The 25,391-nt window shown below is 40.6% G+C and overlaps 1 protein-coding gene across 6 annotated transcripts in view; it reads right to left on the reverse strand.

Moving 5' to 3' along the window:
* Nucleotides 1-25,391, reverse strand: part of arhgef28a (Rho guanine nucleotide exchange factor (GEF) 28a) — a 78,205-nt gene that overhangs the window by 27,615 nt on the left and 25,199 nt on the right. For 5 of the 6 annotated variants that reach the window (XM_060863315.1, XM_060863313.1, XM_060863314.1 and 2 more), the window contains 9 exons: nucleotides 21,170-21,353; nucleotides 19,741-19,930; nucleotides 19,507-19,573; nucleotides 14,775-14,821; nucleotides 14,356-14,422; nucleotides 6,801-6,904; nucleotides 5,142-5,395; nucleotides 4,401-4,593; nucleotides 1,907-2,024 (listed from right to left, as the gene is read on the reverse strand). In XM_060863315.1, the coding sequence (XP_060719298.1) occupies nucleotides 1,907-2,024; nucleotides 4,401-4,593; nucleotides 5,142-5,395; nucleotides 6,801-6,904; nucleotides 14,356-14,422; nucleotides 14,775-14,821; nucleotides 19,507-19,573; nucleotides 19,741-19,930; nucleotides 21,170-21,353 (1,224 nt within the window). The remainder of the gene's footprint in view (nucleotides 1-1,906; nucleotides 2,025-4,400; nucleotides 4,594-5,141; nucleotides 5,396-6,800; nucleotides 6,905-14,355; nucleotides 14,423-14,774; nucleotides 14,822-19,506; nucleotides 19,574-19,740; nucleotides 19,931-21,169; nucleotides 21,354-25,391) is intronic. The other variant, XM_060863312.1, reaches the window with a different exon arrangement.

Consider the following 25,391-nt stretch of genomic DNA (forward strand, 5'->3'; position numbering starts at 1 on the left):
CACACACACACACACACACACACACACACAAACCCTAACCCTGATACACTACCGTCCTGCTAATTTGGGTCTGCAAAGAAGAGAAATTGTGTGTGTGTATGTGTGTGTGTGTGAGTGCGAGTTTGTGTGTGTTTGTGTGTGTGTGTGTGCGTGAGTTTGTGTGTGTGTGTGTGTGTGTGTGTTTGTGTGTGTGTGTGTGCGTGTGTGTGTGTGTACATGAGTTTGTGTGTGTGTGTGTGTGTGTGTGTGCATGAGTTTGTGTGTGTGTGTGTGTGTGTGTGTGTGTGTGTGTCACTTGTTCTTTCTAGATTTTGGCCCTCTGAGAAACTTCCACAAGAGCACATGAACAAAGAGCACATGAAGTAATGTTAAAGGCTGTTAAAGGCTGAAGAGATGAAACGCTATAAAACTCAACATGAACACAAAAGAAAAACGTTAACGTGAATGCGAACCCTTGCCCTGTCTCTGCTTAAAGGCAGCTGGATTAGAAGGAATGCACATGATCTGAATGTCTGAGACCAAAGCAAGTCTTTCCGCAGGAAGAGTTTTGAAGAGATTTGCTTTGAGCGCTAGAGAAAGACGTACTGTAATCTTAATAAACCGTCTCGTTATTGAAGCTGGAGGAACGGTCTAATTGTCTTCAACAGGCAGGAACGGATTTCCTGCCAAACATAATACCTGTTTACTCGCCTGCTCTGCTGGATCCATACACAACAAGGGGAGAATGTACCGCTCAGATTTTACTAAAATATATGAATGTTTTCTTAAAGTTGAAAAGTTGAGCACAAGCTGAACGTTCATCATGTTGCAACAGAGAAATGCATAATAAAAGATTATGAAAGAGCTCAACAGCTTCTGAAATGCCCAGGTCACGTTTTATCTTCATTCTGATGAATTTATTCCTCATGCTGTTTGGATAACTGCATAGATGAGCAGGTTCCCATGCGTACACGTTAAAGTGACAGATGAGTGCGCATCATGTTCGTGTATACCATGTGTCCCATGTGTCCTAGCTTCTTGATTGCTTAGCATCCCAATGTGTGTGAAATGTGAAGTCATGCTATCAGTTTTAAGTTTGCTTTTTTTTTCACCATGTGTGATAATACCTGGACTGGAAAGCACAGAGAATGAACACGCCAACACTGAAACCGGGGACCTAAAGCAGGCGCAAAGTCTCCAGTTGATATGATAACGTGCGAATCTTCTGTGAGGTGGTAATTGCATGTCATTGCTAATCTCTCAGACACACTTTTGTTCTTTGGCAGAACAGAACATGCAGCATGTTTTGCATAGATGATAAATACCTGAGTAAATACGGCCTATTGTCGAGAACACATGCACACACCCAATCACACGGTGTTGCTCTAAAGCCTTACTCATGTTCCCTTAAGGCCTTAATCATGGATATAAATGGACCAAAATCCATTTGTGTATCATCGTTATGTCTTCAGAGTATATTCCAATTAATTAGATGTCGTCTCTCCAAGCACTCCAGAAAGCAACGTCTTTGTGTCTTCATTATTGTAATGGCAAAGTGTGTTTCTTTTTTAGCAATGCAATCATGCAATCATGCGCAGGCTACATGTGTTTACCTATAACATGCATGACAGCTACAGTGACAATATTGCGACTGACGATGAAATCTCCCCTGACTTTTTAATCCTTCCGTAACTCATGTTATCTCGGTTTTCCTACGATACCGCAAGATACAACAGAAAACAGACGCTGGATGACTTCCATGTATAATATATGATGGATGTACGTGTATAATCGTATAATAATAATAATAATAATAATAATCGGACTATTAGTAATGATAATTAAAAACAGCGAAGAGGAAGTGATCTGTTGGAAAAAGAAAGAACGGTGCAGGGGCAGTTTAGGGTGAAGTGGTAGATGTTCAAACCGTGGTTGAGGTCAGGAGGAGGACGCGGGGCATCTCGGCCGGCGCGGGGGGGCAGCAGGCTGAGTTTGGGTGAGGAATAAGAATACGAACGGAGACGTAATCCCTGATCTGCGCATTCCTGAAAACAGACAGAACTGTGATTACAAAAAAGAAAAACATAAAACAAGTGAAGAAAAAAAAAAATCTACTTTTCATATTTAGTACTTGGATGTACCACCATGTGCAGCAGGTTTCTGGGGTCTTGCCACAGATTTGTGATAAGGTAAAACCCTAGACAGGGCCACTCAAGGACACCCTTTCTTCCTTTCTCTCTTTCTTTCTTTCTATCTTTCTTTTTTCTTCCCTCTCTGCTGTTGCTCTGGCAGTGAGATTTACATCAGCGTCCTGCTGAAAGACAAACTTCCTCCTCAGCTCAATCTTTCTGGCAGAACGTTGCAGGTTGATCCTGACCAGACTGTCAGGCCTTGTTCTAACAAAAGATCTCTGTTACACCGTGTTACCCAACAGAACAGAACACTACGGTGTGCCTGAGCAGATCCACAAATATTAGCACCCTCTGTAAAGATTTATAGAGAGAGGAGCGTGGCTAATCTGTTTAATCTTACACTAAAAACACTGGAAGAGAAATCTAATCTTTTATGATAGTTTGTCACAAATATTGGCACCAAATAGGATGGACTTTCCTCTGCTTATATTTTAAAGTTTTTCTGAGTGGTTAAGAACTCTAGTATATACAAACTGGGGTATAAATATGAGGTGATGTTCATATTTAGATTCCTGGGAAGACAGGGAAGATGGATGTACAGAGCATATACTTGCCTAAAATGTCCAAAAGAGGTTTAAACCCATGGAGCTGCACCGTAAGCGTCTGGAGTTTGCTAGACTAAAGGAACTATGTTCTATGGTCAGACATGAACCAAAAAACTACGACTTGGATATGGTCAAATCTTCTGACAGGTTATTGATCCTGTATTCACAACCAAGCAAGTTATAATGAAGAATCAGCCTGAGCTAAAGGAGTCCAAAAGAAGGGACGTGAATCTGGAGAAATTCCCAGTCGATGGGATCCTTGTGATTAAGCCTTATAGCATATTATGCTGTCAGGAGTTTGCCCAGTGTATAGTAACTCTGATTTTTGTTAAAAAGAATTTCTCTAAATTTATCTCCAGGTCAATATTCAAGCTAATTAAAGCACAAATACGTTTTTTCCATCCTGCGTCTTTAGCGAGGGTGCCAATAATTTTGGAGCTGACGGTATACCAGTGTAATGGTTCCAGGTTTTTTGTTTTTTTTTTGGCTTTCTGTCAAATGAAATAAATAGTCCCAGTGAGCCTAGCAGTTGATCATCATCCACTGATTTGGTTTAGCTTGACCTTTCACGAACATTCTTTCCACGTCTTCGCTACTCTGATGCTCCGCCACTTGCAGCTGCAGTTTTGTAAAAATATTTGGGATATTTTCTAAAATCTTCTGAAGAGAACCATAATTCGCTAAAAAGCACCGTTTCTTGAATCGTTTATGGCGAAAACGCAGCGGATTTCAACCAGACCAATCTCCTCGCTAACAGAAGATGAAAGAAACCGTGGCGTTAAGAACGCATTAAACGTAGGAAGCTACAGATGTCAAGCTACTATCGCTATAAATAAAAAGAGTGCCGTATTAACATTGTTGATAAATGACATTTTAAACAATAACACAAATGATGTGTTGACAGAATCTTCTAATGGAATTAAATTTGGATCAATAATCAACAGACCGTTCAGGGTGATTTTAAATGAACAGCAGATTTTCACCCGTTTGGGTCATGACGCGGTGTGTGACATCATCTAAACACGGGTTCATCCGATACGGCTCTCACAGGAATTTAGTACGTATTCCTCTTTACTGGTAGGAGTTAAAAAGAAGAATCGTGTGATATCATTTTTTCCAAGTCGAGTAGTTTTCTAAAATCCTGTATGGACTGGTTGGATAGCTTCTCGCTACCATAACGCAAGGGAACATTTGAGTCTGTAATTATTTAATGGCTGTCAGAATGACAGAGAGAGATCAATGAACTAAAATGTTGTACTAGTAATAAATAATTGACTAAAAATCTTAATTGTTAGTAGGTTTAAATCTTCTTACTCAATATGATTCATCTATTAAACCATCCATCCATCCATTTTTTTATTTATTTTCTGCCTGGGGACTCGGCATGGATTGTGGACGGCGTGCGAACCAATCACACTCACACAGACTATGGACAATTTCGAGATGCTAATTAGTCTACAACTCATGGCTTTGGACTGGGGGGAAAAAAAAAAAAAAGAACCCAGAGGAATCCCCCATAGCAAACTCAGTGTGTACATGGTGTGGAGGTGGGAATCAAACCCCCAACCCCAGAGGTGTGAAGTAAAAACACTACACAGACACACAAAATGATTCAAATAATACAAAAGTATACAATATTTGTGCGAGCAGCATTGCGGTAGTTGAGGAAAGTGCGAACATGTACCTTCTGGTAGCCATGGTTACAGTCAGAGGAAGCGGAGTGAGAGCGGGTGCAGCCGAGGTCGGAGGACGGATTGAAGCCGTCCTGTTTATCTCCGTTGTCTTTATTTTCAGCTGAGATCTGAGGGAGGGGCTTCTTCATGAGCATGTCGTCGTCTTCCTCTTCACTGTCCATTTCCAAGGCCACGAGGTTTGGGCTTTGTGAGAGTGGAGAAAGTTTTATTCTTAAAGGCTCATTTGTTAAAGAAGAAATAACAAATAATGATAACTAAACATAAAGTCAGGGGTCGGTGATGTCGGTGAAAGACCCTGGAATCTGATGTACTCCACTGCACACCTACAAGTCATGTTTTATTTACGCTAGCTTACGATCTTCTGTCGTATAGAAGTGTGTCTGCTTGTACAGATTATCTAGGTGTGTAAGGCTCCTTGTTAAGGTACGTGAGGAACGATCATAACCCTGGAATGAACGTTTATCATCAGTGATCTGTCTGGATGTGTGTGATCAATGCTATGATTTTCCGTGAGCAGGAATTTAGCCTTTTTAGGACTCTGCATATCTCGGAAAAATTATAGAAAGGTAAATCTTTATTGTTTTTACAGAAACCCCCACAAGCCTGTGATGTCCATTCTAGTGGACGCAGGGTGTGAAGAGGTAAACAGCTAAGTCACTAATATGAAGTGTTTACCAAACAGATAAATGGAGGACGTGTGAGATCAGAGATTTCCGGCGACACACACTCACCTAAGTTCATAGGATTCTGGAAGTGAACCCACGTTGCGAGTGTCGTGATCGTTGTGGCAACTGCTGCGAAGAAACCGATCCAACACCAGTCCTGCTGAAGAAGTGTGGGAGAAAGGAGTGAGGGGCGGAGAGAAAGCGCGAGAGAACGGTCGCTGCTCTTTCGTCCAATCCACTTTGACGACAGGAAGTGTGTCAGTGTTAGAGCTGTCATTAGTCACTGCGGCAATGTTGCACTTCCTGTGCTGCTCATCATTCTGAAAAGAAAAAATCTACTCAAATTTGTTTTACACACAAACACACACTCAAACACTCCGTCTCACTCACCTACACACAAACACACCCTCCGTCTCACTCCGTCTCCATCTCACTCACCTACACACAAACACACACTCCGTCTCACTCCGTCTCCATCTCACTCACCTACACACAAACACACACTCAAACACTCCGTCTCACTCACCTACACACAAACACACACTCTGTCTCACTCACTCAAACAAACACACATACACACACTCTGTCTCACTCACTCAAACACACACACACACACACACACACTCCGTCTCACTCACTCACACAAACACACACTCCATCTCACTCACAAAAAAAACACACACACACACACCGTCACACTCACTCAAACAAACACACACACACACACTGTCTCACTCACTCAAACAAACACACACAAACACACACTCCATCTCACTCACAAAAAAACACACACACACACTCCGTCTCACTCACTCAAACAAACACACACACTCCGTCTCACTCACTTACACACAAACACACACTCCGTCTCACTCACTTACACACAAACACACACTCACACACTCTGTCTCACTCACTTACACACACTCACACACTCCGTCTCACTCACTTACACACAAACACACACTCCGTCTCACTCACCTACACACAAACACACACTCAAACACCCTGTCTCACTCACTTACACACAAACACACACTCCGTCTCACTCCGTCTCCGTCTCACTCACCTACACACAAACACACACTCACACACTCTGTCTCACTCACTTACACACAAACACACACTCACACACTCTGTCTCACTCACTTACACACACTCACACACTCCGTCTCACTCAATTACACACAAACACACACTCCGTCTCACTCACTTACACACAAACACACACTTACACACAAACACACACACTCCATATCACTCATTCAAACAAACACACACACACACACACACTCTGTCTCACTCACTCAAACAAACACACATACACACACTCTGTCTCACTCACTCAAACACACACACACACACACACACACTCCGTCTCACTCACTCACACAAACACACACTCCATCTCACTCACAAAAAAACACACACACACACTCCGTCTCACTCACTCAAACACACACACACACACAATCCCTCTCACTGACACACTCCCTCGCACACTCCCACACACACTCCCTCACACACACTCCCTCACACACACTCCCTCACACGCACACTCCCTCACACGCACACTCCCTCACACGCACACTCCCTCACACGCACACTCCCTCACACGCACACTCCCTCACACACACTCCCTCACACACACACTCCCTCACACACACACACACACACACACACACACACACACACACACACACACACACACACACACACACACACCTTTCCGGTGCGGTTGAGCATGGCTGTGATTCTGGCAGCAGTGATGTCCGTAGACTGAATCTGGAGTGGAGAGCTGGAACCTGGAGGAGAGCAAAATGACTTTTCTGTTAAAAACAAAAAGGAAAGAGAAAAACCACTCTGTATTGGGTACAGTGATGTATAATAAAAGTATTTCTCTATTGGATTAAGAACTCCATGATGATGAGTGTTCATGCCACTCACTCAGGAATCGCATGCTAATAAAAAGGTGACAAATTAAAGGAAGAATTTTAGGAAAACAGACAGAATCCTGTTATTCCTGTTTGGGGAAAACAAAACCTACAGGAGATTCTGGAGTGATGTTAGCACTCTCTTTTTAAAGCCATGCCAAGTCATACTGAGGCCCGTCCTTAATAAAACACTGTTAGTTTTCCTTTAAATTCTCATCCTTTTGTATCTCTGAATATTGTTTGCATACACACACAACACCATACACCAACAATACCGTATTAGTTTTAGTTTTATTGTATATTTACATAAAAAACACCACACTTTGTTTGCTTCCAGGATTTTTTTCCCAAGAAATACATCAAACTCTTCTGCTGTTGTCTCACAGCAATGACGCAGCACTCATGTGTAAAATAATAAAATAGCAATAAAGTGCTGGAGCAGATGTGCTGAGAAACGTTGAGAAATGACTATAAATTACAACAAACAACAACAACAACGACGAAGAAATGAATTTCTGTGAACAAATTATTACAGGAAAGGAAAATAAACACTGAGGAGGTATGTTGGAGTCTGAAGGCTGGATCAATAGTAAACATGTGGACCTGAGCTCAAGCAGCCAAGTAATACGAGTCTCTGACTGTCTCCCTGTAATCACACACACACACACACACACACACACACACACACACACACACACACACAGACATACACAGACGCACACAGAGACATACACACAGAGACAGGCACACACACACATGCACACAGAGACATACACACACAGAGACACACACACACATGCACACAGAGACATACACACACACAGAGACACACACACACATGCACACAGAGACATACACAGACATGCACACAGAGACATACACACACAGAGACAGGCACACACAGAGACAGGCACACACAGGCACAGAGACACACACAGCGACAGACACACAGGCACACATACACAGACAGGCACACACAGACACACACACATGTAGACAGAGACACACACACATGTAGACAGAGGCATGCACACACAGAGACAGGCACACACAGACACACACACATGTAGACAGAGACACACACACATGTAGACAGAGGCATGCACACACAGAGACAGGCACACACAGACACACACACACACATGTAGACAGAGACATGCACACACAGAGACAGGCACACACAGACACACACACACACATGTAGACAGAGACATGCACACACAGAGACAGGCACACACAGACACAGAAACAGAGAGAGAGACACACACAGACAGGCACACACACACACACACAGACACACAGAGACACACGCACAGACACACACACCCATAGACACACGCACACACACAGAGACACAGACACACACACGCAAACACAGACACGCACACACAGAGACACAGACACACACACCTGCACACACATACAGAAACAGAGACACACACAGAGAGAGAGAGACACACACAGACACACACAGGCACACACAGACACACAGAGACGGTCACACACACACAGACAGGCACACACACAGAGACACATACACACACACACACACACACACACAGAGACAGGTACACACACACAAAGACACACACAGAGACACACACACACAGAGGCAGGCACACAGAGACAGGCACACAGAGACAGGCACACAGAGACAGGCACACAGAGACAGGCACACAGAGACAGGCACACAGAGACAGTGACAGGCACACAGACACACAAACACAGGCGCACACACACACAGAGACACACACAGAAACGGAGACACACACGCACACACACACTGAAACAGAGACACACACAGGTACACACACAGACACACAAAGACACACATAGACACACACACAGACATACACTTGTGGACAAAGAGAAGGAAAGAGGGAAAAAATGGAGAGACAGAAAGAGGAGAGAAAGAGAGTGAGTGAGTGTGTGTGTGTGTCTGTGTGCGTGTGTGTGCCTGTGTGTGATGTCTGGTCTGTTGTCCGGCTGGTTAATGTAAAGGAAATCCTGTGCATCTGACGGGAATTTCCTTAATCATGCCACCGGGACTCTGTCACATGAACACAATACATTTCTACAAAAAGTTGTACAAAGTGGTGTATATGTGTGTATGTCCAGACAAACAGATCACATCCTACAGAGGACACACACACACACACACACACACACACACACACACTCTATAGGCCATTCAAACACTTGCCAGCAACAACATGGCACCTGGAGAAATGAAGTAAAAACAGCACAGAAAAGATTTACTGGCTCTGCTCTGTAAAAGGTATGTGTTCATACGAGGCTTCCAACAACAACGGAACGGTCTGATCTTGACGTCAGTGAAAAAGATCCTGCTCTTCACAAACATGCTCAAAAACAAGCACCTCATACCGAGAACTTCCAGGCCAACTGGGCATGTGTCGATAAATCAAAGACGGGTCAAGGTGTACTGAACGCTTCTCCTCAGAGAGACAACATGTACGAATTAGTCATGTTAGATACGATACATCATTCAAAATGAACGTGTGTTCTAAACAGATACAGGACCGCAAAGTTGGGAGGTTTTGATTTCCAATGTAGCTAAAAATCCAGCATGTACTGATGAGTAATAAAGAATGTTTTTCACACTGCACTGAACTCTGGCTAAACCCTACTGAAAATCCTGTAGAGCAACGCTTTACACTGCTTTACACTGATCGTTACAGCTAGGCGCTTAGCAACAGCCCCCCAAATCAAAAAGTCCACAGCGTGTGTCTATTATCACGTGCTTTTTAAAGTCATAGGAACCTTATGTGTCATTTAAACAGTACTTGTAGCTTCTCAGGGAAGAACAATATTAAGGGGTGATGAAAAGTGTGTCAACTGGAGAACTGGACAGCTGAAGATATTCGTGGAAGCTGGACACGACAAATTCCTGGTCTACAACAGGAGAATCTTAAAAAAAAAAAAAAAAAAAAGAAAAAAAAGCCAATTATTTTTTATTATTTATCCACTTATGGTTGGTTAAGCCAGAGTATAATAAGGTACAAAGAGAAACGCCAGATTATGAAGAGTCAGGATTAAGTGTTAACCCTGGATAAAGCATGAGCAGCAGTGTTAAAGAGGAAAACCAAGGATTCTCTCATTCCGGCGTTTACACTGACCTGGGGAAAACGCTTTTAAGTGTTTTTTTTTAGGAAACAGAAGCTGTTAAATTTGATAGAAAACCCTGGACACACATGCACACAGAGACATACACACAGAGACACACACACACACACACACACACACATGCACGCAGAGACATACACACAGAGACACACACACACACACACATGCACACAGAGACATACACACAGAGACACACACACACACACATGCACAGAGAGACACACACACAGAGACACACACACAGAGACATACACACAGAGACACACACACATATACACAGAGACATACACACAGAGACACACACACACATATACACAGAGACATACACACACAGAGACACACACACACATACACAGAGACATACACACACAGAGACAGGACTACAACAAGCTCCTTCACACTCAACATCCCATGAAGCTTTGCGAACAACACACACATACACATCCACAGCGTGTGTCTATTATCACGTGCTTTTTAAAGTCATAGGAACCTTATGTGTCATTTAAACAGTACTTGTAGCTTCTCAGGGAAGAACAATATTAAGGGGTGATGAAAAGTGTGTCAACTGGAGAACTGGACAGTAGTGTGAAATGTTAAAGAGGAAAACCCAGGATTCTCTCATTCCGGCGTTTACAGTGACCCGGGGAAAACGCTTTTAAGTGTTTTTTAGGAAAGAAGGTGAATAATAATAATAGGAAGAAGAAGAAGGTGAAGAAGAAGAAGGTGAAGAAGAAGAAGAAGAAGGTGAAGAAGAAGAAGAAGAAGGTGAAGAAGAAGAAGAAGAAGGTGAAGAAGAAGGTGAAGAAGAAGAAGAAGGTGAAGAAGAAGAAGAAGAAGAAGAAGAAGAAGAAGAAGAAGAAGAAGAAGAAGAAGAAGAAGGACCTCTTCCACATTCAGGTGTAAATCTGAATAGAGCTATAGAGTTAAGACGATGTAAAGCACTATTCAGTCACACTGCTTTATTCTCCTGGGCTGTTGTGACTGTATGAAGCAGAAAACTTGTAGAGTTGTATGTTGTATGTTGAGCAGAAGAGCAGTGCAGTGGCACAGCAGCGGCTCATATTGTCACCTTACTGCATCTGCCCTCGGGGCTACTGGCTGGTGCATTTACTGTCGTTTCTTGCCTTTTGCTTTGACACGCGCTACAGATCCCGTCCTGGAAAGAGGGAGTGTCAGTGTTGTGCTTTGACTGGATAGAAAAACAAACCAAAGAACTAAAGCAACCTGAGAACCTGCTGACCTGGTTTTATTATAATTACACCGATTCAGCTGAGCGATTAATATTTTGTCGCTGGAAAGTTTGCACACACTTTTGCTCGCTTGCCCCAACCTCCCCACACCACATCACTCAATACCCCCCCAACCCCTTTACCTGTTTTCGTCCTCCGTTTCAAAAGCCTCATTTTAGGAAAGGACGGCCAGGAGTAGTTAAAAGGAGAATCTGAATCCGAGTCCATGCTTCTGTTTTTTGTAGCTTAATTTTTGTCCGTTCGGGAAAAAATCGAATAAAATCCTCTCCAAAAAAATTTCTCGCAGCACTGAGGAAGAAACTTCCTCACAAACAGTTCTGTAGACTGGAGGTGAAAGCTGATGTAGGCACTGATGACATAAATGTCAGTGTGTGCAAGAAGGTGGGCTCTTTCGACACCCTACACTCCCACGGTTTGGGTGCAGACTTCCACTCCCCTTGGCCTGGCAGAGAGAAGCAAAAGAAGTTTTTTTGTTGTTTTTTTTTTTTTTTTAAGGTAAGATGTCCTGAAGAATCTGCAAGGTCAGCCAAGGTTTAGAAATCATTAACCGGCCATGCTAATAAAGTCCCAGGAGGGTCTGTGGACACGCAGGGGGCCAAGAAGACTCAAATTCCAACACACCATCCACACAATCCAGTACAATACTTCACAACACTGTTCTGTTAAATTTATACTCCAAACTCCAGGCAGTCATCAACGTAATGGAAGCGTCTGATGTTTCAATAGGACAAAAAAAAGAAACCGTAAGCATCAAAGCTGAGCTGAAATACATTCATCATCCTGTATACAAATGATTTGTAGAGTATAAAGTCTTGAAAAGTCTCTGAGAATTACAAATGAAGACGTTGAACAATAAATCGAGGGACAGACACCGTCTGAGAAACGTTAACAATCTGTGATTATGTAGTAAACGAAACTTTTAAAGGTTTTCAACATTTATGTGTGTAAAAGCTACGAACCGGCCCTCGGCCTCCTTATGGTCCAAAATCAACACGTTGATGGCTCAGGCAGACCCAGAGTCAAACATGCTGAAAGTAGATTAAAGCCGTGTGTGTGTGTTTGTACGAGTCTGGATAGTCTTCTCTGCATGTGGTGAACTTCCTGTCTTTTTGCTGAAAAGCCGCACGCTCTGCCATGCATATGCATTAATGTTCTGTATCGGCTAACCTGTAAGATTGTGTGTGTGTGTGTGTGTGTGTGTGTGTGTAGACTGCATGCACGCGAATCCCCAGAGGTTAAAGGTCTTTATGTGTCTTGATCACAATCCAGATCAAAAGATGAGATCAGTGTCTGAAAATGAGCACAAAAAATGTCCCCTGAGGAAAAGCAGAACTCCATGATGGGAAGTGAGACACGTGTACAGTGGCTGAAAGTAAGCGTGTGTGTGTATGTGTGTGTGTGTGTGTGTATGTGTGTGTGTGTGTGTGTGTGTAAATCCTGTGCAAAATTTCCCCTGTTGAACTTTCTCCAGACGTCCGACTCGAGCTCACGTTAACACCTTTGTCTTCAGCTCCTTTTTTTCCTCTTCAGGTCGTGAGTGTTTTTTTATCCTCTCTCTTTTTTCACTCTGGTGAGAGATGTGTATGGTGCGAATAGCTGGAAGTGTGTGCTGGAACTCCTGTGCAAATGGTCTTCAGATGTCTGCCTTGGGTTTTAATCCTCACTTTTTTTAAGATGTCTTCGTGGTGCGAGTTGTGCTGAGCAGGGACTCCAGTAAAGTTTGGCTGAGCACTGAAGTCATGACTGCTTTATTCTCTCTCCTCCCTTAGCCTCCCTCTCTCTCTCTCTCTCTGACTCCCCCTTTTTCCGTGTTCTTGGATTACATTTTTATGTGGGACCAAATGCTACCCTAATAACAAAACATTACGAGATACAAGAGCATACTACCTCTAACAGAAACAAGGACAACAACAGCGAATTTGTGTGTTTGTGTGTGTGTAAATTCAAAACCTAGTCTCTCAGAAAGTAAGATGTTAGCGTACCCCCCTTCATTCTTACAGCCGTGACCCTGACAACTTATAGGAAGCATTTTACATTGCCACGGTGACAAACTCCTCCCACTCAGCATCCTCCTCCTTCTCTGTCCTGTTCCTGGTGCATGTAAGTATGAATAAGACTGTGTGTGTGTGTGTGTGTGTGTGTGTGTGTATGTGTATGTGTGTCTAGGAGGGAAAGAGAAAATGTATTTTACCACAGAGACCCTAGAATATGCCAGTGGGTAAGTTAGCTATTTTTTTTCCAGATGTTCAACAGTAAGAAAACAGCGAGGCCAAATGCAATAATAATAATAATAATGAGAAGAATAAGAAGAAGAGGAGGAAGAAGAAGAAGAGTAATAATAGTCATAATAATAATCATACAAATACAGCCAAAGAGACCACTGTAAAGCAACACAAACAGATCTTAACTGTCAGATATGCAAATCCAACCATCTGTGCAATTAGTCTGTAGGTGTTTGTGTGTGTGAATGTCTATGTGTGTATATGCATGTGTGTGTGTGTGTTCATGTGTATTTGTATTTGTGTATGTGTGTGTGTGTGTGTTCATGTGTATTTGTATTTGTGTATGTATGTGTGTATGTGCGTGTGTGTGTGTGTGCGTGTGTGTGTGTGTGTGTGTGTGTCAAATACAATACCATATGAAACATTCTCATAGCTCTTCTTAAATGTTGTGTGAAGCCTGTGTCATTAACAGATCTAACCAATTAAAGCAATGGACAAGTGTCCATTAAAGGCTCAGTGATTATCAGTGAATCAATCAGTGCCTAGATTTTTCACCTTTATTTTATTCCCTCTAATACAGAATTGCAGATTAGGAAAAGGTTCGTCTTTTAATCCGGTTCTATACCACAACGCTACAATGGCACAGGATCCCAAACCCTGGTGTGTTCTCCAGGAGCAGGGAGAGGAACCTTTGGTAGAGTTAAGCGCAGAAGAATAGATCATTAGATACCTGAATTATATGTGGTGGGATTCTCTTCGTCTTCATCCAGAGAAAGAACAAGCTGTTCTTCAAAAACCTGAGGGCAAAAAAAAACGAGAGTTAATGAACACACAAATACACACACACACACACACACACACACACACACACAGACACAAAAACTACAAATAAACCACAAATATATCTTTTTCTCCATTGCTGCTCTTTAATAGTCTACAATATTCTGTTGTATCTTGAACGCATCAGTTGTAAACACATCAGTTTAAACATTTCTGATATTTTTTGCTTTAGGGAACAATATGTACAACAACTAAACACACTCACATGTAATGTTATTTCCAGAAACGTGATCATTCGGAACATAGAAAATGTTTGCAAAAGCGGACCATGTCACACGAACACACAATGGGAAGCACTGAGGCACTTACACTGTTCAGCAGAACACAATCCTCTGCGTTTGTCCGGCTGCTCAAACCTGCAGGTGAGACATCCATCCGTGAAAATACAGACACAAAATTGACTACGCTGTAAACTCTGTAAATTTGTGTTCAAATTTTTTTTCCTTGCACTAATACAGATGCTCCATTCTATTATGTATCTTCTAATGGATGATAAATACAGAAACGAATCTTAATTATACCCTGTAGATGCTGATAAACTGCCAAAGACTCAAGCTTTCGGGTTACAGAGGATACTGATCCACACAGGCGCTGAAGTCACACAAACAGCTTGTGGATCGAAGCCAGAGCAGTAAAGCAGTGATCGCTATGGTAACCAATGACAGGAAGCTTGTGTGTGTTAAGTGCGTCAGGTAGCGAACCTTAAATCTGCTTAAAGCTTTCAACACCTGCCTTTTCACCCCTTTATGTTGGCATGTAAACAAATTTCTCTTACCTAGTCATCAGAATACAGTCTTTTATTTCTTCTTACACAATCAACACAAACAGTAAACCAAAACCAAAAACATTAACAGGTTTTGTGTTGAAATAGGAGTGAGTTTATTGTCTTTTTTCCCCCTTAAAGGATGGCAAAATGCTGCACAGGACATGAGGAAGAGACTAAGGTTTTGCATCATTATTGGGACGCTGCAGGACACAACCCAAACTTTTGCGAGCAGAATTCCTTCTTTCATAAGGATGCATTTACAGCATCCTTAGTAAGTGCCTGGTCAGGGTGAGTGGGTTTAGTGGGTATGATAGAGGAAATAAATGCAGAAATAAGAACTACAGAAGTGAGATTAAAAACAAAAACAGTCCTATATCTGGTTCAGGCTAGGGTTGCAAAATTCCGGAAATTTTCACGGCTGGAAACTTTCCATTAGAATTAACAGGAATTTATGGGATTAACTGGGAATTTACTAAATTGCAGATTAGCCTATAACAGGGAACTTCAATAAATTGAAAAATACAATCTTGCAGGATAATCTTGGTTAAAACAACCAGATCTGCTGAAAATTCAGCTGAATTTCTACCCTGCACATTTATCAATCCCTACTGCAGGGCTGTTGATGCCATAACCCCCCTAATGCACTGTGCATTCCTCCCTAACATATTACACATTGTTTCTTAAATCCTTCACACAAAATAATGTCAAAAAATGTCCATCTTGGTGAGTATTTCCATCAAGTATTTACATATTACATAAAGTTGTATTTCAAACTCCCGTCTGCTTTGTGTAAGCTATTGTGTAACAAAATTATACCATTGTAAATACAAATACACTGACTGAGCAGACATAATAAAAACAATCAATCCCCCTTACTCCCCCCTCCCCCTGTGGTAGGCTCTGACTACCACAGAAATATTGATTCCACAGTTTTGCATTTTTATTTATTATATATATATATATATATATATATATATATATATATATATATATATATATATATATATATATATAATCAATGGTATGAAAGCTTAGCAAATTTAGCAAATACCAAAATGTGTTCATACAACATCTAGCCAGCCAGTAAATCAGATATGCTAAACGTAAGCTAGCACTATTTACTTCTGAGCCTGGTTACTCTCAAGGTTTCTTCCTCATATCATCTCAGGGAGTTTTTCCCTTGCCGCCGTCACCTCTGGCTTGCTTATTAGGGATCGGGATAGATATAGAAATCAGCATATTAGAATGATTTCTGAAGGATCGTGTGACACTGAAGACTGGTGTAATGGCTGATGAAAATTCAGCCTTGCATCACAGAAATACATTATATAAAGTTTTTTTTCTATACCTTTGAAATAAATCAGGCTTAAATGAGCATAAGATACTTCTTTTAGAAAAATAAAAATTGTAATTTGTAACTTTTGACTGAATTATTGTACAAACTAGGTTATAGTCTGTTTTAGCAAGCATGCTGATTGAAGATTATTTATTTAGCTAGCCTATTTCTATTCATTTGCATCAATTGTCAAATGTTTTTTGTTCCAAAATATTCCAATTGTTCAACTAATTATTTATATCTGTGCATCGCATTGCATAAGTAGAATAGAACTATGCCACAAACACCACCAAATGTCTGTATTAGATTGCATGCATGTCAGCTTATGTCCAAACTAAATGTTTATATTTATGTTTGTATATTATATACAGTAGTTTATATAAATTTCCCCAAATTTAGAATTAATTTCCGGTGAGTTTCCAACTTAGAATATTTCCAAAATTCCCCAGATTAAGTTCCCATGGAAGGTTTCTGGAAATTTACCGGAAATTTCTGGCCCCCTTTCCAACCCTCATTATGCGTTGGTCAAACTTGTGCTCAGGTCTTCATCAGTGAACATTTGAAGATTTCAGCAGGAAGGAATTAGTTTTTTAAGTCTGTAATGGGCATGTGGTAGCCTAGTGGTTAAGGTGTTGGGCTACCAATCGGAAGGTTGTGAGTTCGATCCTAGGTCCATCAAGCTGCCACTGTTGGGCCCCTGAGCAAGGCCCTAACCCTCAATTGCTCAGTTGTATAAAAATGAGATAATGTAAGTGGCTCTGGATAAGAGTGTCTGCCAAATGCTGTAAGTGTAAATGTAATGAACTCAGAAATGACGCTGACCTATTAGTTCCACAGGAGCTCTTGGTTACACAATTCCACTTGACTATAAACTGTTGTAGAAAGGACATTATGTACATTTAAATTATTTAGTGTCCAGTGTCATGCAAATAAGGATGAGGTTCCATTCCGAGCCTGATTCCTATCAAGGTTTCTTCCTCATATCATCTCAGGGAGTTTTTCCTTGCCACCTTCACCTCTGGCTTTTTATTCAGATTTTCTTTCTGTTTCTATACTTCTATAAAGCTGGGGCAGTGAAAGCTCAAGTGGTCAGGGTTCTGTACTGTTGATTGGATACCAACAGGCTACTGTTGTTCCCTTGAGCAAGGCCCTTAACCCTCACTGCTTATCATGGCTGACCCTACGCTCCAACCCCAACCTCCAAATTTGGTGTATGCAAAATAAAAATTTCACCGTGCCGCAATGTATAAGTGACAAAATAAAGGCTGCATCTTCTTGTGCTTTGAGACAATGTCAGTTGGCAAAATGTTAAGGTTTCAAATTCACACCATGCTGATGATTTAGGGTTTTAATCTAAATGGGGCATTTCATCTTAATGGGGTATGTGGTAGACTAGTGGTTAAGGTGTTGGGCTAACAATCAGAAGGTTGTGAGTTCGATCCCAGGTCCACCAAGCTGCCACTGTTGGGCCCCTGAGCAAGGCCCTTAACCCTCAATTGCTCAGCTGTATAAAAAAAAAAATTAGATAATGTAAGTCACTCTGGATAAGGGTGTCTGCTAAATGCTGTCTGCTAAATGCTGTAAATGTAACCTGCATCCAGACAAAGTGTTGTCCCACTTGTGCACTTCTTATTTTGGTTTGCCTGGAACATTTTCTGACAAATTTATTTGTTCAGAAAGTAACTAAAAATCCTGCACGCACAAGATATTGTTGTGTCCTTTGGGATTCCAGCCCTGATGCAAAACACAAGTCATAGCTAGAAAAAAAAAGGCTAAAAATAGAAACTTCCTATTTGCAGAACAAACTACTGTATCAGATTGCTTCCGGCTGGAAAGATGAATCAAAATCTGCTTATTTGAGAATATACAATGAATTAATTATTGTTTCATTTTTGGCAAAAAAAAAGTCCATCATTCACCCCAGCATATCCATATAATTCTGAGAAAACAGTGATTCCTTTTAAGACAAAAGAATCTGCCCTCATATACCAGATACGTTTGGAAAACCCAGCAAGAGCCGGCTCACAAAGACTGTGTGCGTGTGTGTGTGTAAAATAATCATCATCATCCCACATACTACCACAATGTCCTCTTGACTGAGCCAAGTTCACCCAATGTACCCTAACAACCCTGCTTGAACTAACTCACAGTGACAAAAAAAGGGGGAAGGGTGGAACAGAGGAAAACAAGAGCACGAGAAAGAGGTCAATACTCGAGCAGTGAGAGAAAATGGCAAGCGGGAGCATTAAAACGCAAAAAAAAAAAAGAAGCAAGGAAAGTAAAACAGGGACGTGAAGAAAGAGCTGAAAGATGAGATGAGACAGTATAACAAACGAGAAAAGCAAGCAAAAGAAAGTGACCGGATAAGTACAAATGATTAAACACCACTAAGCGTTCCATGTTTGCAGTGTGTGCTGCCAAGTCTTTTTTGCTATGAGACTTTCAGTGCAATATCCAGATCCACTTCTGCACCAAAGTATATTTATTTTTTCATTTGGTCCTCCAAGCCTTGTTCCCGTCCGTTATCATGGTCACTTTTCTTACTCGTTCTGGGTTTAGACATTGTGAATTAGAAGAAAAAACATCGTATCTGCTGAGCTACTTTCACACAGAACTGTAGAACTTTACTGAATCCCATTAACAGCTATTCAGCTACAAAGAGCTACAGTACAGAACGACACTGAAGAACACATTCAGTTTCACTGCATCAACCAACAAACCATCAAAGAGGCCATGAATGGATCATCTAGATCTCATTAGCCCAAAGATAATTACCCAAATGTCCAAGCAAATCATTGTATAATGTGTATAATCGAATGTCAATTGACAAATTAACAAACCACTACAACAGAACTACAGTGTCAGTTTTTAATATATTAATCTCCATAAAGGGTGCCAATAAATCTGAAGGGGATTTCTAACCAAGTTCACTGACTCACCTTCATCACTGGAGTCATCTGTCTGGTTTGGTCTGCTTTTCTCTTCCACCTCAGTGAGAACAGCCTCCTACAACACAGCACACAGTAATACAGTATTTGTAGCTCCTTGTGTTTCACTAGTCTCAAAGATTTATGATTGTTGGTAACAAACAAATCGAATGAATTGCTAATTGTTCCGAAGCGGACATCCTTGTGTGTAAATCATCAGCGCAGCACAATGCAGTACACACTCACCTGCACGTGGCTTTCTACATATCCGTGTTTTTCCCTATAGAGCTGGATGCTCCTCTGGGGATCAAAATAAACTGTGTGTTTGACCGTCAGGACGAAGGAACTGGTTAATGGGTACGATCTGAGGAGGTGTGATTCATCAGCCCAGATTTGGGACATCCACACTGGTCTCTCCTCTCTGCAAGCTAAAAGGCTGAACAAAACAATCGCATAAACCATTGGATAAAATAAACCTTATATTTGGTCAGGGAGCAGAGGTACTATGATGAGCATCCAAGTATATTTAAAAAAACAACAAAGCATTTCGAATGAGAGTGTGTGTGTGCCCTGCGATGGGTTGGCACTCCGTCCAGGGTGTATCCTGCCTTGATGCCTGATGACACCTCAGATAGGCACAGGATCCCCGTGACCCGAGGTAGTTCGGATAAGCGGTAGAAAATGAATGAATGAATGAACAAAGCATTTCTTTTATTAATGGGTTGAAACTAAAAAACATGAAAAATGCTGGCCAGGGCCAGGGGGCTTTTTCATGATTAATTATTGTGTGCGTGTGTAACTTCAAGTTCCACAGCAGTGAGAATTGTCCATCATTAACATTGGTATAAAAATATATCCGATCCAAGAGTAGGAGCGACTTTCCTGACTACAAGAGCAAGAAAACTACTTTGAAGATAGAACTACAACGAACAAGAGTTTTCATGAATTTGTTTTGTGAAATGTTTGTGGACACCTGACCTGTACACCCATATATGCTTTTTAAATAGTTCATGCTAGATTTTGTCCCCCTGCTGCTCTTCAGCTATTTTGAAATGTGCTATAGATTTGTCCTTTTAGTCACAAGAGCATTAAGGAGCTCAAGCCCAGATGTTGGATGAGGATGTCTGGGGTGCAGTCAGTGTTTCAGTTCATCCTCAAGGTGCTTGGCGGTTTGGGGTTGAGGTCAGGACAGTTCTTCCACTGTAACCATGTTAACCATGCCTTCGTGGGGCTGGCTTTGTGCACAGGTGCATTGTTAGTGCTTGAACGTGTATTGTAGTGCGAGCTTCCAACTTTATGACAACAGTTTGAGGAAGGTCCTAATATGGGTGTGATAGTCAGATGTCCACATACAAATAGGCATATAATGTATATCTATTTCTTATGTGAAGATCAATAACATGCAAGTTAAATCTGTAATATGACTTGCGATGAAGCGTATTGACTTGCCAGTATTTAATTGTTATAAATTAAATATTGTACACTTTTCCATAAACTGAAAAACAATAAGATCTGGGGGGAAAACCTGGGTTTATTGTTTTACACGTTTTTTCTTAAGCAAGACTAGAAATGTGCTCATAGCATGAAAAAAGTTCCATAGGTTGATTTCTTTAAAACCTCACATAGATATTTATGTCTTATTTTTAGGGGAAAAACACTCATAAGGGTGACTTACTTGGATAAAGCACTTATAATTGCTGCATTGCCTCTGCTCTGGGCCAGTTCAGCAGGAGTGTGTCCTTCCTCATTGGGCAGTGTTGCCATTTCCTGACCTCCAGACTGATGAAGGTAGAAGAGTGTGAGGTGATACAGACCTAAACGCACAGCTATGTGCAGAGGGGTCTCAATGTGGTGGAAAGCTGAAAGAACAACAATATGAGAACATGTTAAAAAAAAAAAATAAATAAATAAAATTCGATTTAAAATCACTAATAGTGGATGACATATTAGTTGTTGAGCAGAAAACACAATGTTTCCTTTAAGGTTAAGTTTTTGGAAAAAATAAAATAAAATCCTTCATTAGCTCTGGCAGCAAAGCTGTTCTGGGGCTGTATGGGGTAAAACAAGATGATATAATGTATAGATGTATACACTAATTTTTATTATACCTTTATTTAACCAGGGATAAAATCACATTGAGATAAATATCTCATTTACAAGTGAGCCCTGGCCAAGGTAGCAGCACACAATAGACAACATAAAACAAATTAAGTACATAGAACAATAATCACAACACACACATTTCCAACAACAATAAAACAAGATTAAAACAAAATTAAGAACAAGTGCAGACAGTTTGGAATGTTCGGTTGAGATACAGCTTAAACTCATTCATTGAGATAAGTACGCTCAATTTCAATTTTAATGAAAGTCTCTTAGGGCATTTACACATAATATACTGTAATCACTTCTGTGCTCATTAAGTGAAGAGGCTCATAATCTGCTCTAGTTTGGCTCAAATGTGAAATTCCCTGTCACGTTTATTTAGGTTTACAAAATGTCATTTGCTGGTTTTATCAGTCAAGCAGTGAAAAACTGTGGCTTTTCAAATCTCCTCCTGCAGAAACACTGCAAAAACGATATTCTCAAATAGAGAAGCCTTGAAGATTGCTTATCCAGAGCAACTTATCATATACACAGCTGAGCAATTGAGGGTTAAGGGCCTTGTTCAGGGGTCCAGCAGTGGCAGTTTTGTGGCTTTGGGATTCAAACTCATGACCCTCCAATCAGTAGTCCAATGCCTTAACTACTAGGCTACAACATCCAACACACAACTGAGATCACTACAATCAATCCCCAGTCTACCATTTTCAACAGAACCAGTGATCTGTTCTCTGCTCCGCTTTGGATCCCAAACAGCTTTGACACATTAACAAAATACTGACCACTCAAAGCAAACTGTGGCAAGTTTATGAAAATAACTGAAAGTGTGAAAACAGCCTCGGTAAGGTGTTGCTGGCAGAAGAGCTTTCATACACCTTGGGTTAGATTCACTCAGGAACCGAGGTCTTAGGAAATGTACTCTGAAGGAATGAACACAAAAACTGAGACTTTGGTAAGTCGCACTGTACTTCGTTAAGGGTGTCTGTTAAATGCCATAAATGTAAATATCTGATCACGTTCAGTGTTTACATTTCCATTCATTTAAATGAGATATCTCACTATTGCATGAGCATCAATCATTGTGTGTGCTGCTTGACTGGTCCCACTATCTCTCAGGGTAAAAGGCAAGTATACTACAAGACTCTTCTCTGTTCTGGCACCAAGGTGGTGGAATGAACTTCCCCTAGAGGTCCGGACAGCTGAGTCACTGGCTATTTTCAAACGGCGGTTGAAGACCTACTTATTCAGGAAACACTTCAACTAGCACTTCTTTCCCTATCTTCTGCATTTAAAAAAAAAAAAAAACTTTGAAACTTTCATTGTAACTTTGAACAATGTTTTAAACTCATGGTATCTTAAGTATGTAACCTAGTGAGCCAGCATTAATGTATCCATTGAGAGAGATTTAAGCATTTATGTACGTCGCTCTGGATAAGGGCATCTGCCAAATGCTGTAAATGTAAAATGTAAATATGCATTTGAAAACAATTTCAAATTCTACTACAGTATATACAAGCACTTCAATTATTATAATTAGACCGTGGGAATTAACCATCCTTCCATTCTCTACACAACTTACCCCACTGGTTGATAGGGAACCTGGAGTCTATTGCAGGAGACTAAGGGCACAAGGCAGGGTACACCATACCCAGGATGTCAATCAACTACCGGGCACATCCGTGCACTCACACACACGTTCACACACTTTGGACAATTTAGAGATACCAATCTGCCTACAACACATGTCTTGAAACCAGAGTACCCGAAGGAAACCCCTGAGGCACAGGAAAAACATGCAAACTCCACAAACACATGGCAGAGGTAGGAATCAAACCCTCAACCCTGTTGGTGTGAGGCAGGCAAATGTGTGAGGCAAACTACTAGGCCACTGTGCCATCCAATGGAAATTATGCTCTTCTTAAATTTATGCCAAGATTTCGAAATCTCGTCTGACATAAGGATGTCAATGACAAAGAATATACAAAAAAAACATAATTGTACCACGTTATCTATAGAATGTCTATAGTGCATCTCTGTTGATGTTTCATTAATCCTCTTAGTTTTAATGATGCATTTTAATTTTAAATGGATATTTTTATAGGCAATTACATGTTGATAGAGAATCAGGAGAAAGCTTTCTCGTGTTTTGCTTTATGCAAATTCATGATGTGTAATAATATGTTTAGATTATGGGGTAAAATAATTCGATTAAGCAAAGTAATATCATTTTATTGGATGTTTTGCTCTATAATGATGGAATATGTGCTCAAATAGCATATTTTATGTATGTTTTTTTTTTTATTAAGAAAAAGGTAGACTGCTACATACTTCTGCCAAAATTGACAGTAACTGACAACAATGTACATATTGTTTAAATCCAGAAATGTTTCCACTGAAAAAAATGCCACTGAATTTGAAGGTTAATGGATGAGACAAAGGCTGAAAGCTGTTAGTGAATTTTACTGATATGTTTTGCCAGGAGAAGAATATTAGCAATCCATCTGAGTAGTTTAAAAAAGTTTAAACTAGCTGTTTAAAAAGCGGAAAATGAAACAACGCCGAGATCTTACTGAGGTTCATTTCACGTTCATTTGGCATGCAGTACTATGACTACACGATCACGATTAAGACTTCAGCACACCATATGCTGTTACATTACATTTGTTAGCTGCACATTGGAGCTTTTATTGCTAATAAATTAGACATAAAACAGGAATGAAAGTGTTAATAATGTTTGATGCTAGAACACTTTCTTAATTAAACAGAATATTTCCTGCCTCGGTGGTGAAAAAATGACTGAAGACAACAACAAGAACAGAATAATGATGTGCAGAAATCTGTTTTAAACCGAATTGCATTCATCTTAATCTAAGCTGTAATGTAAACCACAATAACCAGCCGTCACTAAGTCACACTATGTCTAAGAACATTCAGCAGTGTACAGAATCCAGTGTCTGAAGGAGCGTTATTTTCCCAGTGAGTGGTGACTAAGACTAATGGGTGACGAAGACTAATGCCATTTCTATTCCCAGGTTGTAAACTAAGCATATTTCCAAAACATCACTTCAAAACCAGCCTGGTGAGTTTACACATTAATAACTCACACAAACACACGCAAAAACACGCGCGCACACACACACACACGGTGAGCAGGTGCAGTGCTGACGTTGCTAATGTTTTTCCCTGTGGCAGCGAGTGCACGGGGATATTTGCTTGGGAAAAACAGTTATTCGGTCATGATGAAGGGAAAACTTCCCACAGCAAACATATCAACATGTTTTGTAATTCAATCTGTGATTTGGCTTCACAAACCAAACAAGGTGTGTACCTTGGTAACTACTGGGTTAAAGTAAACACTGTTTAATGCTGACTTGGGATATTGGGATATTTAATATTGGGAAAGATAAAAGGTCGGATTAAACAAAGGTTCAATTTTTATAGGTCATGTCATTATAGTCACGAAATTTTATCATAAAAATGAAAAAGAAAAGAAAAAAAAAAGACACTTTTCTGTAGAGTACATGTAACAAGAGACATGGTGGAAAGCTGTTAAAGCTGTAAGCACTGCATATCAGGGTTGGATTTCTGCTAAACAGGTAGAAATTCGCTTAAGAGACGAGCAATTAATCCTTCGTTAGCACTAAATAAATACTTGGATGATTTAAGTCACTCTTTAAATTCTATCAAACATAGAGCTGTACATTTAAACACATTTTAATCAGGATAATTTAATTTTCTTCATAGATGTATAAAACATTTGCTTTCTCTTCACCTCAATTTAAGCACACCCCAAT

This window comes from Tachysurus vachellii, chromosome 26 (genome assembly GCF_030014155.1).
Source record: "Tachysurus vachellii isolate PV-2020 chromosome 26, HZAU_Pvac_v1, whole genome shotgun sequence".
In the NCBI taxonomy this organism is placed as follows: Eukaryota; Metazoa; Chordata; class Actinopteri; order Siluriformes; family Bagridae; genus Tachysurus; species Tachysurus vachellii.